The following is a 17,524-nucleotide window of genomic DNA, read 5'->3' as shown; positions in this document are numbered from 1 at the left end:
TTCTCTTGGCTTATGAAGGGGATCTGTGGGTCTGAGTGGGTGAGGGTAAACAAAGTGTCTCTCCTTCAAGGGAAACTTTGTTCAGGTACCAAGGAAGAATAGGGACAGTCAAAAAGATACAGCCCAGTGAGAAAATGGGCCAAGAGGAAACCCAAATGGCTCATATGAGAGGATGCTAATCCTCACTGGTAATTAGAAAAATGCAAATGAAACCAGCAGGAGTGCTGTTGGCAGAGACTGCCAACAGAGGCAGAGGTTGGCTGCTGCTTGGTGCTGGTGAATGCAGGGAAATGAGTCCTCCCACATCCTGCTTGTAGCCCGGTGAATTGGTGCAGGCATTTTGCAGGGTATTTTAGCCACAAATCTCAGATCTTCTGACCTGGCCATTCCTCTTCTTGGTATCAATTCTAGACAGGTACTTTGTATATGCCCAGCAATGTCTATTGCTGCAGTGTTTGTAGTAGCAAAACAAGGGAAGAGCCTCATTGTCCGGAGGTGGTGAGGAGAGGTTAAAAATGACAATGGCATGTTAGAGACAGGGAGAGGTTAACTATGCCGTGGCATATTAGAGACAGAAGGCAGATCAGTGATTGCTAGGGGCAGAAGTGGGAGGGAATGGGAATGGCTGCTCAATGGTACAGGGTTTTTTTTTCAGGTGATGAAAATGTTGCAGATCTAGATAGTGGTGATGGCTATGAATATTATGAATGTACTAAATACCACTGAGTTTTATGCTTAAAAATGGTTAGCCAGGCATGTTGGCGCATGTGGTCCCAGCTTTTGAGGAGGCTAAGGTGGGAGGATCACTTGAGTCCAAGATTTCAAGGATGTAGTAAGCTATGATACGTGATCACAACATGCACTTCAGCTTGGGTGACAGAGCTAGACTGTGTCTCTAAAAAGTAAATAAATAAATAAGCTGGGCACAGTAGCTCGTGCCTATAATCCCAGCACTGTGGGAGGCTGAGGCAGGCAGATCACCTGAGGTTGCAAGATCAACCTGACCAACATGGAGAAACCCCGTCTATACTAAAAATACAAAAATTGGCCGGGCGTGGTGGTGCATGCCTGTAATCCCAGCTACTCGGGAGGCTGAGGCAGGAGAATCACTTGAACCTGGGAGGCAGAGGTTGCAGTGAGCTGAGATAGCGCCACTGCACTCCAGCCTGGGCAAAAAGAGCGAGGCTCTGTCTCAAAAAAATAATAATAAAAGGAAATATAAATAAATAAAAAGGTTAAAATGACAAGTTTTATATATTTTACCACAATTTTTAAAAATTAATTTATTTTTCCCTCTCTCCTTCCAATTTTACCACAGTTTTTTAAAATTAATAACAATATACCAAAGCCATTTAATTGTACACTTTATTTTTTCTTCTAGCTTTATTGGGGTATGTTTGACAAATATAAGTAGTATTTTTTTTTTTTTTTTTTTGGAGACGGAGTTTCGCTCTTGTTACCCAGGCTGGAGTGCAATGGCGCTATCTTGGCTCACCGCAACCTCTGCCTCCTGGGTTCAGGCAATTCTCCTGCCTCAGCCTCCAGAGTAGCTGGGATTACAGGCACGCGCCACCGTGCCCAGCTAATTTTTTTGTATTTTTAGTAGAAACAGGGTTTCACCATGTTGACCAGGATGGTCTCGATCTCTTGACCTCGTGATCCACCCGCCTTGGCCTCCCAAAGTGCTGGGATTACAGGCGTGAGCCACCACGCCCGGCCCCGAGTAGTATATATTTTAAGATGTTCATCGTGATGATGTGATACCCATATACATTGTAAAGTGACCACCTCAATCAAGCTAATTAACATATCCATCATGTCACATGATTACCTTTTTGTTGTGTGTGGTGAGAACACTTAAGATCTCCTAGCAGATTTCAAGTATATTATACATCATTAATTACAGTCACCATGCTGTACATTTTAAATGGTGTTCAAATTTATCTCAATAAAGCTGTTTTTAAAAATCAAGTAACACATAAATACAATATGATATTATTTTCCTTCCCCCAGAGAAAAACAGTATTTCTCTTGATGCAACAAAATACTGTTTCAGTACAGAGAAACATTATTTCAATACAGTATTGAATTCTGTATAGTATTTTCCATACAGAGAAATACAGTATTTCTCTGTAAATGCAGAGAAAAAGAGTGGGAAGGATACCCCTCAAACTAATAGCAGTCGGGTGGGGTTTGGAGGTAGGTACAGGAGGAATTGTAGCTTTATTAGCATTCACTATTTCATAGTGAGAATATATTCACCTATTACTTTTCAAATTAGAAATACAGTTTTTTGGGCCAGGTGTGGTGACTCACACCTGTAATCCCAGCACTTTGGGAGGCCAAGGCGGGCAGATGGTTTGAACCCAGGAAGACCAGCCTGGGCAAACAGGGAGACCCCCCAACTCTACAAATAATAATCATATTTAAAAAGTTGGGCATGGTGGTACATGCTTGTGGTTCCAGCTAGTTGGGAGGCTGAGATGGGAAGATGGCTTGAGGCCATAAGGTCCAGGCTGCAGTGAGCCATGATCTCACCACTGCACTCCAGCCTGAGCAACAGAGCAAGACTCTTAAAGAAAAAAATACAATTTTTTTGAAAAGGTAAAGAATCAATAAAATGTAGATAGCTGGGTTTATTGCTTAATGACTTGACCTTTTCCTTTCCTTTCTTTGAAGGATTCTGAAAGACTAATGGAGCAACAAGGAGCACTACTGAAACGGCTGGCGGAGGCCGACTCTGAGAAAGCGGTAACTAAGGCTCCCCCATCTACTCTAGTGGGTACGAGTGGCAGGACAGATCCGCTACAAAGTGTAGAGGTGCTTGGATCAAGGCAGGAGGGCTGGAGCATTTCTCTGGGTCTTAGTTTCATTATCTGTAAAATGGCCTGATATCTCCCTGTCCTGCCTGTTCTCATAGGCTTGTCTAGTTAGTTACTTTCGACTTTGAGCCACAAAGCTGGACACCAACATGAGGGAGGGTAATAATAATGTTGGATTTGTAAATCATCTGTGTCTGTTAAAACTGGATTTCCTTATTTGTATTGTGGACTCAAAGCCATCAAAAAGTACATACCTTTGGACTCAGTAATCCTAATTCTAGGACTCTCTCCTAAAACACCATGTTCCAAAGTGTATTCAGGGATCCCTAAGTTCCTCAAGATGTTAATGGGTGCAAGAAACCAAAGGGGAGGTTCCATAGCCAATTAAATTTGGGAAACCATAGGCTGGCCCAAACATAAAGTTCAACAGCTTCTTCCAAGACTTTTTTGGAGCCTCTGCTGTATTCATGCTTTCGTAAGTCTCCAAGAGAGGGGAGGGAGATGGAGGCCCATTTTCCTAAGGTGTGGCCTGTGGCCTCTGACGCTTAGTTGAGGAAGGAGTAGATAGGCAGCAAGCTCGGCGATAATGCCTAAACTTATTCCCAGCTCAGGAGCCCTTGTTAAATTACAATACATCAGACCAGGACAGTGGCTCGTGCCTGTAATCCCAGCACTTTAGGAGGCTGAGGCAGGAGGATCACAAGGTCAGGAGATCGAGACCATCCTGGCCAACATGGTGAAACCTCGTCTCTACTAAAAATACCAAAATTAGCTGGGCGTGGTGGTATGTGCCTATAATTCCAGCTACTTAGGAGGCTGAGGCAGAAGAATCACTTGAATCGGGAGTTGGAGGTTGCAGTGAGCCGAGATTGCACCACTGCACTCCAGCCTGGCGACAGAGCAAGACTCTGTCTCCAAAAAAAAAAAAAAAAAAATTATGATACATCAGTAATTTGAAACATCAAGCCGCTCTTTCAAAAGATACAGAAGATTTAATCACACTGTGGTAAACGTGAGATTTTAGGTTATGGAACAAACTAGACATGACTTTTTTTTAACCTTCCTATGGTGCTGAGCATATGACTTTTAATATGCATTAGCAGTGGTTATCTCTGCATGGGGGATTATGGGGTTTCTTTGGAGGATTGTTTTTGGTGTGTTTTCAGTGTTTTCTACAATTAACATTACTGTTCCTAAATTGCAAAATAAATATATGTTCATTGTTTAAAAAATTTTTTTTAATGCATATGTTAGGTGCTTCCTACCAGGATCTCTGACATTCAATGTATTTAGGACCTTGGGCCCCAGTGCCCAGGTATTCACAAGTCTCTCTCCTCCCTGGGCCGGGCCTCTTTGCCCTTCCCAGGGGGCACCTGACAGTCTGTGTTCTCTCCCAGCGTCTGCTGTTGCTGCTGCAAGACAAGGACAAGGAGGTGGAAGAGCTCCTTCAGGAAATAGAATGTGAGAAGGTATTGTCCCCAGCAGCTGTGCATTGTTATGATCCATTAGAGCATAACGGATATGCAGAGAGCTGGGTTCAAATCCTGCCTCTGGGCCAGTTGCAGTGGTTCATGCCTGTAGTTCTAGCACTTTGGGAGGCCAAGGCAGGAGAATTAATTGAGGCCAAGAGTTTGAGACCAGCCTTGGCAACACAGGGAGACCCCATCTCTACAAAATAAAAATTAAAAAATCAGCCTGGTGTGGAGGCCAGGCGTGGTGGCTCATGCTTGTAATCCAAGCACTTTAGAGGCCAAGGTGGGGGGATCACCTGAGGTCGGGAGTTCAAGACCAGCCTGACCAATATGGTGAAACCCCGTCTTATAAAAAAAAAAAAAAAAAAAAAAAAAAATCAGCCTGGTGTGGTGGCATGCACCTGTAGTTCTAGCTACTCTGGATGCTGAGATGGGAGAATTGCTTGAGCCTAGGAGACTGAGGCTGTAGCGAGTTGTCACGCCACTGCACTCCAGCCTCGGCAATAGAGTGATACCCTATCTCAAAAAAAAAAAATGGCTGGGCTCGTGGCTCACACCTGTAATCCCAGCACTTTCGGAGGCTGAGGTGGGTGGATCACCTGAGGTCAAGAGTTCAAGACCAGCCTGACCAACAGGTGAAACCCCATCTCTTTAAAAAAAAAATTGTCAGCCAGGCGTGGTGGTGGCTCACGCCTATAATCGCAGCACTTTGGGAGGCCAAGGTGGGGAGATCACTTGAGGTCAGGAGATCAAGACCAGCTTGCCTAACATGGTCAAACCCTGTCTCTACTAAAAACACAAAAATCTAGCTGGGTGTGATGGCACACGCCTATAACCCTAGCTACTCAGGAGGCTGAGGCAGGAGAATCGCTGGAGCCCAGGAGATGGAGGTAGCAGTGAGCTGAGATTGTGCCACTGTACTCCAGTCTGGGAGACAGAGTGAGACTCCGTCTCAAAAAAAAAAAAATGTGCCTTCGTCACTTTCTCTGTCTCTCCACAGGCTCAAGCAAAGACAGCCTCTGAGCTTTCTAAATCCATGGAGTCCATGCGTGGGCATTTGCAGGCACAGCTTCGGTCCAAAGAGGCTGAGAACAGTCGCCTGTGCATGCAAATCAAGGTACCTAGTGGCCCCACAAGTGGGGAAAGAGGAGGCAGGGGGCCTTTCAATTTGATGATAGTGGCCTGGCCCAGGTATCACACTCAGGATGTATGCCTCCAAAGGTTTCTGAGGCAGCTGATGACAAAATACTCAGGCCTCAGAGACACTCTAGGACAGTGGCAAGAGCAATGGACAGAGACCCAGAAGGTATTGGGCATCCTTCCCAGCAGTGTTGGAGTTGTGTGTCATGCCCCCAGGCCTATCACTTAATCCCTTAGGCCCTCAGTTCTCCTAACTACCCAAGGGAAAGGGATGATCTCTTTGTAGCCCAGGGGTCCTCTGAAGTTATAGGTCTGCTGAGTGACCAAGGAACTTTCTCTGACCACAAGATTGGGAGTTCAGGGAAGGATTCCAGAGCAGTTCTGACCTAATATCAGGACCTCGTGGGCTGACAGATCCAGGGAGGTGTCGTGGAGAGCTGGGAGGGACTGTGTCTCTGGTCTGAGTTAGGGGAGCCTCTTACACAGCTGAACACCTGTTTTTTCTCTTCCTCGTTCCCTCTTTGCTCTTGCCTTTTCCTCCCTTTCTCCTTCTCCTCTGCTTTGCCTTCCCATGGCCTTCTTGTCTCTCTTTTCCCTCTCTGTCTCACCCCTTCCCCTTTCCAGAATCTGGAGCGCAGTGGGAATCAGCACAAGGCAGAAGTGGAGGCCATCATGGAGCAGCTGAGGGAGTTGAAGCAGAAGGGAGACCGAGACAAAGAGAGCTTGAAGAAGGCCATCCGAGCCCAGAAGGAGCGAGCCGAGAAGAGCGAGGAGTACGCCGAGCAGCTGCACGCACAACTCGCCGACAAGGTCACAGGCCCGGGGTGCCCAGCTCCTCAACTGCCCTGAGGAGGGCTGGGTGATGGTATAGGGGTGGTCGGCCAGATGGGTAGTGGAAGGGTGGGTGGATGAGAGATGGTAGTGGTGGAAAGGATGGATGGCTGGGGAGGAGGGAAAGGGAGTTAAGGGGATCAAATGGGTAAAAGTTGGATGGGTGGGTGGCTGAAGATGATTGGAGGCTTTGTAGGAGAGTTCAGCCACGTCAGCTTTGTGGGTGAGAATGATGATTAAGAAAGGATTTGCAAACAGGATGCATTTGATTGCCAGAAATCTGGGAGCACTACTAGCTGGGCTCCCACTGTCACTCCCAGCGCCCTATAGATAGGTGAATTGCAGAGTGAGGTTTAGGTTACCAGGGTGAGAGACAACCTAGGATGAAACCACTCCCAGCTCCCGGCAGCCTCAGCACTGACACTGGGCTGACAGGCCCTGTTGTCCTATGTTCCTAGGATCTTTATGTTGCTGAAGCTTTATCCACTCTGGAGTCCTGGAGGAGCCGCTACAACCAAGTCGTAAAAGACAAAGGAGACCTCGAGCTGGAAATTATTGTCCTGAATGAGTATGTCTTAGAGAAGGGGAGGGAATGTGGGGCTGTTGAGGGACTTGTGTGTGCAGGTGGGAGGAGCCTGGTGGCTCAGGGAAGGCCATGTGGCTGCTTGTGTGTACTCTCTGGGCTGGGGGCCGTACTGGGGTGTGATGTGGGCAGCCTTGAGCTGGGCTTTCTGGTTGGAGCTGGGGTGCAGGCTCTGGCCCTAGTCCTGGGGTCCTACCCTACTATCAGGAACTGGGTAGGGGCTGGGCCTCTCTGGTCACAGAGGCAGTCACTGCCCAGGCTCATAGCACCTGGGCCTGAGCCTGTCCCCAATCTACACAGTATGAGAAATGGGGCACCTTGGTGTCCTCATTCTCGTCCTTAGGGAATGGGGCAGATGGTGACCCAAGTGTCTTCTCTCTGTTGTCTGCCCAGGGACAGCAGCTGTTTGCCAGTGCCTGCCAGTCAGTAGGTCAGTGGTATGGCATGTGAGTAAGGGGCAAAAGGGGCCCCAAGTTGCAAGTGACTGAGCTGACACCTTTCTGGCCACTGGTGAACTGTGAGCAGTGACCATTCCATTATTCTCATTTGTTCCTTCATTAATTGGAAAAACATGTGTTGAGCATCTACCAGGTACCAAGCTGCTGTGTGCTGGCCATCAGGGTTACAGCAGTAAGAAGACACATGCATTTCCTGCCTTCTACTCTGTAGAGGTGGTAGGGCTACAAGAGGCATCAACTCCCCGGACTAAGGATAGGTCATGGGGGAGCTCATTTAATCTCCCAGGTCAGGAAACTCTCTTTTACTATATTCAACTCAACTTAGCAGACATGTTCTGAGAACCTGCTATGAGCCAGGCTCTATGCCAGGTGCTGTCCTTAGGGAGTTTTCTGTCTAGTGGAAGAACATAGATAATTAAGACAGAAGCATACATTATAGGTGAGGGGTCAAGGACAAGATGTCTTGAAGTCTGAACTGGGTTTTTAAGGATGAGTAGGAGTTTGCCAGGTAAACTGGAGTTGCCAGCAAACTGATGTGTTTGCTTGGGCCTAGTTAGTGTTCAGTGGTGGACTGTAATTGGTCAATACTGAGAGCACATATTGTGCAAAGATTTTATGATGGGTCTGTGGTCAAGATAGAAGAGTAAGCACCTGTGAGCCCCAGGGCGCCTCTTGAAGCCACAGTCTCTACTCTTTGACTGATAGCCTTGCTGAGTGACTGAGAGAGCAGGAGGGAGCGGAAGGGATTGGTGGGATGGGCAGCTGGCTCCTAAGTTGGTTTCTTTCTCCCTACTTGTACCTTTTCCCAGACCATACTCATTGCCATTCCTGCCTGTGCTAGGTGGGTGTTCATATGTGAATGAGCCAATCATGGCACCAGCCCCTGCTGGGGGGACAAAAGCCCAGAGTGCTCAGAGCCCTGCTGGGGAGGAATGCCTGGGTGATAAACCCTGACCACCAGCCTGGGAGTCCAGAAAGGAGTTCCAGAAGGGTCTTTCCTAACACCAAGATCTGATAAGCAGAGAGATTCAAGGAGGTGTCATAGGGAGTTGGGAAGGGATCACATCCCTGGTCCTTGCCTTCAAAGACTATCTTGGCCTTATGAGAGGATCAAGATGGGTCCACATCCCTCTCTCTCTCTCTTTTTTTTTTAATGGAGACAATGTCTCGCTCTTTTACCAAGGCTGTAGTGCAATGGCACAAGCATAGCTCACTGCAGCCTTCAACTCCTAGGCTCAAGCAATCCTCCCGCCTTGGCCTCTTGAAGCACTGGGATTATAGGCGTGAGCCATCATACCCAGCCCACACTTCTCCTAATAAGTCATTGCTTACTGTTGAATTGTAGATGGTTTGTTAGAGGTAGTGGTATGGGAGACACATCTTAAAGGACGTCATTCCGAGGTGGGACAGGCTTGGGACAGCAGCAATGCCAAGGCAGGGCAGCACAGTTGCTTCTCAGTGTGGAGACTGGGGAGCAGGCAGGCAGTATGTCTAGTGGTGAGAACACTTGGTCCCACACCACACAAAGACCCAGGCTCTTTAGAACCTGTGTAATTGATTCTCTCTGTGTGCTTTCACTTTGTGACCTTCCAGCCGGGTAACAGATCTTGTAAACCAACAACAAACCTTGGAGGAGAAGATGCGGGAAGACCGGGATAGCCTGGTGGAAAGACTACACCGTCAGACTGCCGAGTATTCTGCATTCAAGCTGGAGAATGAGAGGCTGAAGGTTCGCAGTGAGAGCTCGGGACCAGGCAGCTGGGTGGTCCCAGCGAGCTGATGACCGGGTCCTGTCTTAAGTGGGCCTGGGGGCATCTTGACTAAGAGGGAGATAGAAAAGCCTAGATACTGCACCACAGTATATTCCTCCATTCTACTGTCAGTGGACAGCACAGTGGCTCAGGCCTGTAATCCCAGCACTTTGGGAGGCCAAGGCAGGTGGATCACTCGAGCCTAGGAGTACGAGACCAGCCTGGGCAACATGGCAAAATCCTGTCTCTATAAAATATACAAAAAGCAGCCGGGTGGTGGAACACGCCTGTAGTCCTAGCTACTCAGGAGGCTGAGTTGGGAGAATCACTCAGTAGAGACTGCAGTGAGACGAGATAGCGCCATTGCACTCCAGCCTGGACAACAGAGATTCTGTGTCAAAAAAAAGAAAAGCTTGGATTCAAGTCCTTACTCTGCCTCTTCCTGGCTGTAGAACCTGAGTGAAACACTCCATGCCTCTTCCTTAGGAAGAGGAAATAAGGTCCTTGTGAGCACGTGGTAATGCATGTGAAATGCTTAACATGACGCACTCAGCCTGTACACATGATTTAGACTCACTTTGAGGTTAACATTGGCTTCCTTCAGTGCCACCTCACTGGCTTTCCTGGGGGCCTGCTGGACCCCTTCACAGGCATTAATTCTTGCTTAAACTATCCAGCCTCCCAGTAGTGTGATTATTATCTCCATTTGAAAAGAGAATGAGGGACCGGATGTGGTGGCTCACGCCTGTAATCCCAGCACTTTGAGAGGCTCAGGTGGCGGATTACCTGAGGTCAGGAGTTCAAGACCAGCCTGGCCAAGACAGTGAAACCCTGTCTCTACTAAAAATACAAAAACATAACTGGGCATGGTGTCGTGCGTTTGTAATCCCAGCTACTCAGGAGGTTGAGGCAGAATTACTTGAGCCCAGAGTCGGAGGTTGTAGTGAGCCGAGATCACACCACTGCACTTCAGCCTGGGCAACAGAGTGAGACTTCATCTCAAAAAAAAAAAAAAAAAAGAAATTAGAATAAGGAAACAGGCTGAGAGAGAAGTCAAGTTTCTTGCCAAGATTTTGCCCTAGGAAGTATCGGAGTTGAGATTTGAATCCGAGTCTGACTCTGGAGCCCTAGCTCATAACCTCACCATACCCTCTTCCAGCCTGCCAGGTGCGAGAGGCACCTGAACAGAGGTTGACATTTCAGAGACAAGTTTGATCTTGCTTTTTTGTTGATCTGGGCAGTAATAGCTAGCTTCATTTTTTTCACTGATTTTGTTTTTTTGTTGTTAAGATTGCTTTTAAGGGAAAATAATATACGGAAAAGTACACAGATACTAGAATTTTTATAAAGTGAATATACCTTGTCCATCTATCATTCTGATCGAACTTTGCCTGCACCCTAGTGATCTTTGTTGTTACTAATACCCATGTAAAGGTAACTGTTAGCCTGTCTTCTGTCACCACAGATTAATTTGCCTGCTTTTAACTTTAGAGATCTGAGTAGTTTGAATACCCTTGGGCCTGGCTTCTACTCTACAAGTTTGTTGAGTCAGCCCCATTGTTTGTAACAGTTTTTTTTTCATCCTCAGCGCTCTAGGGTATGTGTTATATGAATACACCACAGTATGTTCCTCCATTCTACTGTCAGTGGACATTGGGTTTCCATAGTGTTGCTGTGAACATCTTTGTATGTCTTTAGGTGTACACATTTGGTGCATCTTTATTGTTTATATACCTTGAAGTAGAATTGCCAGGTCATCACAGGGTGTGCATAAGTCTATATTTGGTAGCTGTCACTGAATAGTAAAGTAGTTACTAGTAGATGCTACTGAATAGCAGTTACTGGTAGATGTTACTGAATAGTAAAGTAGTTGAACAAATCTATACACCTGTCAGTGGTAAGTAAAAGGATAACAGTTGCTCCTTGTCTCCTTGGCAATGCTTGGTATTGTGTGTCTATGTTAGCTACTCTGGTGGGAGTGTACTAGTATCTCATTTGTTTACTGCAATTGTCGGATAAATTAAAAGTAACATCTAAGTGTTAACAATTATTGAGGAGGTCAGGCATGGTGGCTTACACCTGTAATCCCAGTGCTTTGGGAGACCAACGCAGGAGGACTACTTGAGGCCAGCAAGATGCCATCTCTACAAAAAAATTTTAAGCCAACAATTATTTATTTAGGGGATTAGTTATAGTGTGGTACATCTGTATAGTATATTACAGTGTGGCCATTCAAAATGATGTTTGTATAAGTATATTTTCCTAGTATAATTTTTTTTTTTTTAGACAGAGTCTCACTCTGTTGCCCAGGCTGAAGTGCAGTGGCGCAATCTTGGCTCACTGCAACCTCCACCTCCCAGGATCAAGTGATCCTCCTGCCTCAGCCTCCCAGGTAGCTGGTATTACAGGCATCTGCCACACACCCAGCTAACTTTTTGTGTTTTTAGTAGAGATGGGGTTTTCCCATGTTAGCCCAGCTGGTCTCAAATTCCTGACTTCAGGTGATACATCTGCCTTGGGCTCCCAAAGTGCTGGGATTACTGGTGTGAACCACTGTGCCCAGCCTTTCCTAGTATAATTATAAAAGTTAAATATGCTCATAGTAAAAGTTCAAAACATTACAGAAATGTGATATAGAAGTGAAGATCTCTGCTAGCCATGAACATACATTTTTCTAGATTTTTCTCCCAGTACTAACATATCAAGCACATACACATCTATTCATCCATCCATTATTCTGTCACTTGCTTTTCTGATTTAACCATATTTACGGACATCTATTTAGGTCAGTTTTCTAAGCTTTATCTCTCTTTTAAGTGACTACTACTTATTTTTTATTCATTTGATAAACCATGATTTATATTGTCCCATCTAAGATGAGTATTTGGTTTATAGGAAGACATTTATTTTTTAAAATTCCCACCTCTATTATAAGTTGAGAGGATATTTATTGACTTGAGAAGTTCACAACACATTGTTTTGTTTGTTTGTTTGTTTTTGAGATGGAGTCTCACTCTGTCGCCCAGGCTGGAGTGCAGTGGCCCAATCTCATCTCACTGCAGCCTCCGCCTCCCAGTTTCAAGCCATTCTTCTGCCTCAGCTTCCCAAGTAGTGGGGCTACAGGTGTGTGCCACCACATCCAGCTAATTTTTGTATTTTTAGTAGAGATGGGGTTTCACCGTATTGGCCAGGCTGGCCTTGAATTCCTGACCTTGTGATCCACCTGCCTCGGCCTCCCAAAGTGCTGGGATTACAGGCATGAGCCACCACGCCTGGCCCACAACATATTGTTAATTTAAAAAGTATGTTATGGCCAGGTGTGGGGCAGGTGTCTTATTTGAGATCAGGAGTTTGAGATCAGCCTGGCCAACATGGTAAAACCCCGTCTTTACCAAAAATAGAAAAAATTAGCTGGGTGTAGTGGTGTACGCCTGTAATCCCAGCTACTCAGGAGGCTGAGGCAGGAGAATAGCTTGAATCCGGGAGGCAGAGGTTGTATTGAGCTGATATCATGTCATTGCACTTTAGCCTGGGCAACACAGTGAGATTCTGTCTCAAAAATAAATAAATAAATAAATAAAAATCAAAAGTATGTTACATATAACCTGGCAGATCCTATGGTGGAGAAAAAGTATGTTACGTAGCAGTAAGTATAGTATAGTCTCATTCTTGTTGATAGAAATGAAAAAGTTGTGTAGCTATAGATCTATAGCTATATCCCAAGTCATTAAGCATTAGGATTAGTGTGTCTTGGTTTTATCTACATTTTCTTTAACGATTATATATTGCTTTTGGAATAAGAAAAAATAGAAGTCATTTATTTGCATCTCTATTCACTTGAGGTGGTAACATTAGGAGTCTTAACTGCTCCTTCGTGCTACTCAGGGAAAGTGCTGTGTAGGTAAAGGGCCTTTCCTTTGCTGGTTCCTTGGAGAGAGTTGAGAGTAGGAGTGCCACCTGATCCAGAACCTTCCTGTGGGTTACTCATGAGCCATCCCTTCCAGGCCAGCTTTGCCCCAATGGAGGACAAGCTCAACCAGTCACACCTTGAGGTCCAGCAGCTGAAGGCCTCAGTGAAGAACTACGAGGGGATGATTGACAACTATAAGAGTCAGGTAGGCCTCACTGGGGCCCTGACCCTTCTGAGCAGTGCTCACCCTGCCCCTATCAGGCTAGGGGCTCCCTACCAGGCCACTCCCAGGAAGGGTTGAGTATGGAAGATGGATTTCTCCAAAATGTGGCTCTGCCTAAGATGAACCATCTGTTGTTGGTCCCTAGGTGATGAAGACCAGATTGGAGGCTGATGAAGTAGCTGCCCAGCTAGAACGCTGTGACAAAGAGAACAAGATCCTTAAAGATGAGATGAACAAAGAGATTGAGGCGGTACTCCTCCCCTTCCTTGCTTTCTTCCCCTACCCAATTCCATATCTAACTCAATGACTGTTAAGTCTGTTCCCCTTGTTTGCCTTTGACCCTACCTAATTAGGGCAACAAAGATGAGCTAATTTTCTTTATTTTATTCTTTTTAAGATCTGATGGTTTTAAAAGGATGAGCTAATTTTCTCATGGATGGGCTCATCTACTCCACCCTGTGCCTCTCTCTCCTTTGTCTGTTTCTTGCCTCTTCTCTTCTCTCTCCCATGCTACTGCTTTTTTTTTCTCTTGGTTTTCCTCTATCTCCTTTCAATTTCCTTAAAACAACAACAACAACAACAAAAACCCTCTTGCGGCAGGGCACAGTGGCTTATGCCTGTAGTCCCAGCACTTTGGAAGGCCAAGACAGGTAGATCATGAGATCAAGAGTTGGAGACCATCCTGGTCAACATGGTGAAACCCCGTCTTTACTAAAAATACAAAAGTAGCTGGGCGTGGTGGCATGTGCCTGTAGTCCCAGCTACTTGGGAGGCTGATTCAGGAGAATCACTTGAACCCAGGAGACAGAGGTTGCAGTGAGCCAAGATCGTGCTACTGCACTCCAACCTGGCGACAGAGCAAGACTCTGTCTCCAGAAAAAAAAAAAGGCTGGGCACAGTGGCTCACGCCTGTAATCCCAGCACTTTGGAAGGCTGAAGCGGGCGGATCATGAGGTCAAGAGATCAAGACCATCCTGGCCAACATGGTGAAACCCTATCTCTACTAAAAATACAAAAATTAGCCTGGTGTGGTGGTGTGTGCCTATAGTCCCAGCTACTCGGGAGGCTGAGGCAGGAGAATCGTTTGAACCTGGGAGGCAGAGGTTGCAGTGAGCCGAGATGGTGCCACTGCACTCCAGCCTGGCAACAGTGAGACTTAGTCTCAAAAAAAGAAAAAAGAAAAACCTCCTGCTCGAAGGCAAGTATGCCAGGTCTTTGGCATGTTTATTTCATTCTATATGATGTCTTTATTTTATACCAACCAGAAAATATGTTTCCCATCCTCTTACCAAAGAGCCTTATTCTTCTACAGATGGTTTGGCTGATTAGAGCAGGGGGATTATCTTAATGGTTACCTTGGAGATGGGTTGAGTCCAGGCTCAGCTATTAAGTTGTTTCATAACCTTGAGCAAGTCAAGCCCCGCTCTGGTCCCCAGTCTCCGTGTTAAGTACAAGGATGGACTAAGACCAGTTATTTCTCACCTTTCTTTCTGATCTGTAGCATTGTGACTACTTTCCTAGGGGCTTTGGAGTTAGAATAGACCTTTCTTATTTATTGTTTTTGAGACGGAGTCTTGCTCTGTTACCCAAGCTGGAGTGCAGTGGCATGATCTCAGCTCACTCCAACCTCCACCTCCTGGGTTCAAGCAATTCTCCTGCCTCAGCATCCCAAGTAGCTGGGACTACAGGCGTGCACTACCACTCCCAGCTAATTTTTGTATTTTTAGTAGAGACGGGGTTTCACCATGTTGGTCAAGGTGGTGTCTAACTCCTGACCTCAAATGATCCACCCGCCTTGGCTTTCCAGAGTGCTGAGATTACAGACATGAGCCACCGCACCCAGCCTGGAGTTAGACTAGACTTTAATCTTGAGTTTACCAGTTTTTAGCTGAATGACCTTGGGCAAATGAGTTAGCTCCCTTGATCCTTAGTATCCTTCTATTGGGACAGCATCACCTGTTTTACAGGTTGTCGTCTGAATTAAATGAGCAGGTGTGCAGAGAGCCCCTGGAACAATGCCTGGGTCTTGGTGTGTACTGTGTGGTTACCATTGTTACTGGATAATTAAATGAATGGCAAGCCACTTGCCCAGTGGCCAGGAGGGAGTGTAGACCACACTTCTACTGTGGATTTTTCAGGATCCTCCTCTGGGGACTGTGGGTATCCCTCCCCTAACTCTAAAGGACTCTGCCTGGCTCCACCAGCAGCTAGGCCTTTCCCAACTGTGGGTGTTTCCTTCCCACTCCAGGCACGAAGGCAGTTCCAGTCCCAGCTGGCTGACCTGCAGCAGCTCCCTGACATCCTGAAGATCACGGAGGCGAAGCTGGCTGAGTGCCAAGACCAACTGCAGGGCTATGAGCGGAAGAACATCGACCTCACAGCCATCATATCAGACCTGCGCAGCCGGGTAAGGGACTGGCAGAAAGGGTCCCATGAACTGGCCCGAGCAGGGGCCCGCATACCAAGATGAGCTGCATGCCCCTCATGGGAGGACTACTTCCTTTTTCTTGGCTGCCGCTTTTTAAAAGGAGTGAGCTATCATCAGTGCTGTGAAATAAAAGTCTGGTGTGCCAAATGCCATGTGTTTGCACAAAGTGATTGTAGTTATAGGAGCCGTCACTTTCGTAGAGTCACTGGGCCCTCATGCTGTTTACCCCACCCAAGACCACTGCTTCTGCCTGCCTTTGCCTGTATGCTCCGCTGCTCCTCAGCTTCACACCCACATCTGGGAGGTGCCAGCAGACACCGAGCCATAGAATTTCTTTTCTGTCTTTCTCTTGCTTTAGCTGCATTTCCTGACTCTTAACAGATACATTACCTGAGATTTTTTACTGAAAGAAGCAAGTAGTCCCTTTCTCCCAGAAACAGTCTGTCTCTGGGTTACTGGAACCATGCCTACTGCCTACAATGTCCGAGAAATTACATACCACTCATTTGCAGTGTGACCTTAGACAAGGCTCCTTCCCCACTCTTGACCTGTGTACTTGTGATAATTATAAAAGGAGCTACCATTTTTTGAGCACCTCTTCTGTGCTCCTGCATTCTCTCATTTAATTCCATCAGGGACTTTTTGAGGTACATGTGTTATTTTCTCCATTTTATGGAAAGCAGTCCAGGGTATAGAATGGAGAATTCCCTACCACAGAGCTAGTACTTAGTAAGCGGGAACTTAGTAAGCAGTACTTAGTAACCAGCTCTGTCTGGTTCCTAAGGCCTTTGAGCCCTGATAGCTGAGGCTTCTGCTTAAAGGAGTCCTCTGGGTAAATTCTCAAACTTGCTGACTCAAAAGGATTGACATTTCCTGTTGTCTTGCCTGCACTTGTTCCTCAGTTAAGAGGAGGGTGAGATCAATAGTACCAGCAACATAACAGGTAAAGCTCTGTGGTTGGTTTGTATGGGCCAGTTAGCCCTGCCATCTGTTTCTGCCTTCTCATGTCTGTCCTGTATCCCAGCTGACCTCCCCTGATGAAGAACGCATCTTTGTCATACTTCAGCATCAAACCTGGTTTTTACCAATGTGGGAGAGCCTTTTGTCTTCGGAGTTGGGCCTAACCTGTCCCTGCTGTCCTCTCTCCTCTAGGTTGTGCGTTGAGACTTGGAGGCCTGCTGAGGGCACTGTGCCCCTTTCCTGGGTGTGGACAACAGGTCATAGGGAAAGGGGAGGGCTCTAGCAGGAAATTCCTTTGTAAACCAGTCTGTGTTCCTGTCATTTTAGATTGAACATCAGGGGGACAAGCTGGAGATGGCGAGAGAGAAACATCAGGCTTCCCAGAAGGAAAATAAACAGCTGAGTCTGAAGGTGGATGAACTGGAGAGGTTAGAGGCACTTGGTCCCATCTCTGTCCTCTTCCTTGGACCTGAGACTTTCAGCCACTTAGCTGCTTTTTGCTTAGTGTGCGGAAGTGTTTGAGGGACTCAAGGCCCTGGAAGGTACTAGGCAGAGCTCAGAGGAAAAGCTGCTTCCATTTCAGTGGTAAGCATTGTGGGAGAAAGCAAGGGGACCTCTCAGCCCGGGGAGACATTCCATGACAGCATCATCTGGATCAGCCCACCTGTAGGCACCACTTGTCCAAAAAGGCATGTCTGGTCCAAGCATGCCAGCAGGGCCCAGTTTGAATGGAGCAGCCAGTATACTGTGGTGGAGGCACTTCCCCCCTCTTTTCTGCCCTTTTTTGCCAGTCACCCTTCCCAAGACCTTTCTGATCTGACCCTCCTCTGTTATGTACGGATTGTTGGAGACAGAGGTGAAGGGTACAGCTTTTGAAATCAGAAGATCTGGCCTTGGGACCCAGCTCTGCCACTTAACCTGCATTGTGATCTTGAGCAAATCATTT

The 17,524-nt window shown here is 46.6% G+C and overlaps 1 protein-coding gene across 8 annotated transcripts in view; it reads left to right on the top strand.

Annotated features, from left to right (window-relative positions):
• ODF2 (outer dense fiber of sperm tails 2) overlaps nt 1–17,524 on the top strand; it is a 44,856-nt gene that overhangs the window by 23,122 nt on the left and 4,210 nt on the right. For 6 of the 8 annotated variants that reach the window (XM_012458020.3, XM_012458019.3, XM_012458024.3 and 3 more), the window contains 10 exons: nt 2,680–2,751; nt 4,220–4,291; nt 5,295–5,411; nt 6,059–6,244; nt 6,724–6,833; nt 8,900–9,035; nt 13,062–13,172; nt 13,336–13,440; nt 15,439–15,597; nt 16,906–17,006. In XM_012458020.3, coding sequence (XP_012313443.1) covers nt 2,680–2,751; nt 4,220–4,291; nt 5,295–5,411; nt 6,059–6,244; nt 6,724–6,833; nt 8,900–9,035; nt 13,062–13,172; nt 13,336–13,440; nt 15,439–15,597; nt 16,906–17,006 — 1,169 coding nt within the window. Of the gene's footprint in view, nt 1–2,679; nt 2,752–4,219; nt 4,292–5,294; nt 5,412–6,058; nt 6,245–6,723; nt 6,834–8,899; nt 9,036–13,061; nt 13,173–13,335; nt 13,441–15,438; nt 17,007–17,524 lie in introns of those variants that run through there. The other 2 variants (XM_064377493.1, XM_012458025.3) reach the window with 2 other exon arrangements.

The sequence above is a fragment of the Aotus nancymaae genome, unplaced genomic scaffold, assembly GCF_030222135.1.
Source record: "Aotus nancymaae isolate 86718 unplaced genomic scaffold, 86718_ANA_hifiasm-v0.15.2.pri h1tg000003l, whole genome shotgun sequence".
Lineage (NCBI taxonomy): Eukaryota > Metazoa > Chordata > Mammalia > Primates > Aotidae > Aotus > Aotus nancymaae.
This window is presented reverse-complemented; position numbering and strand designations above follow the sequence as displayed.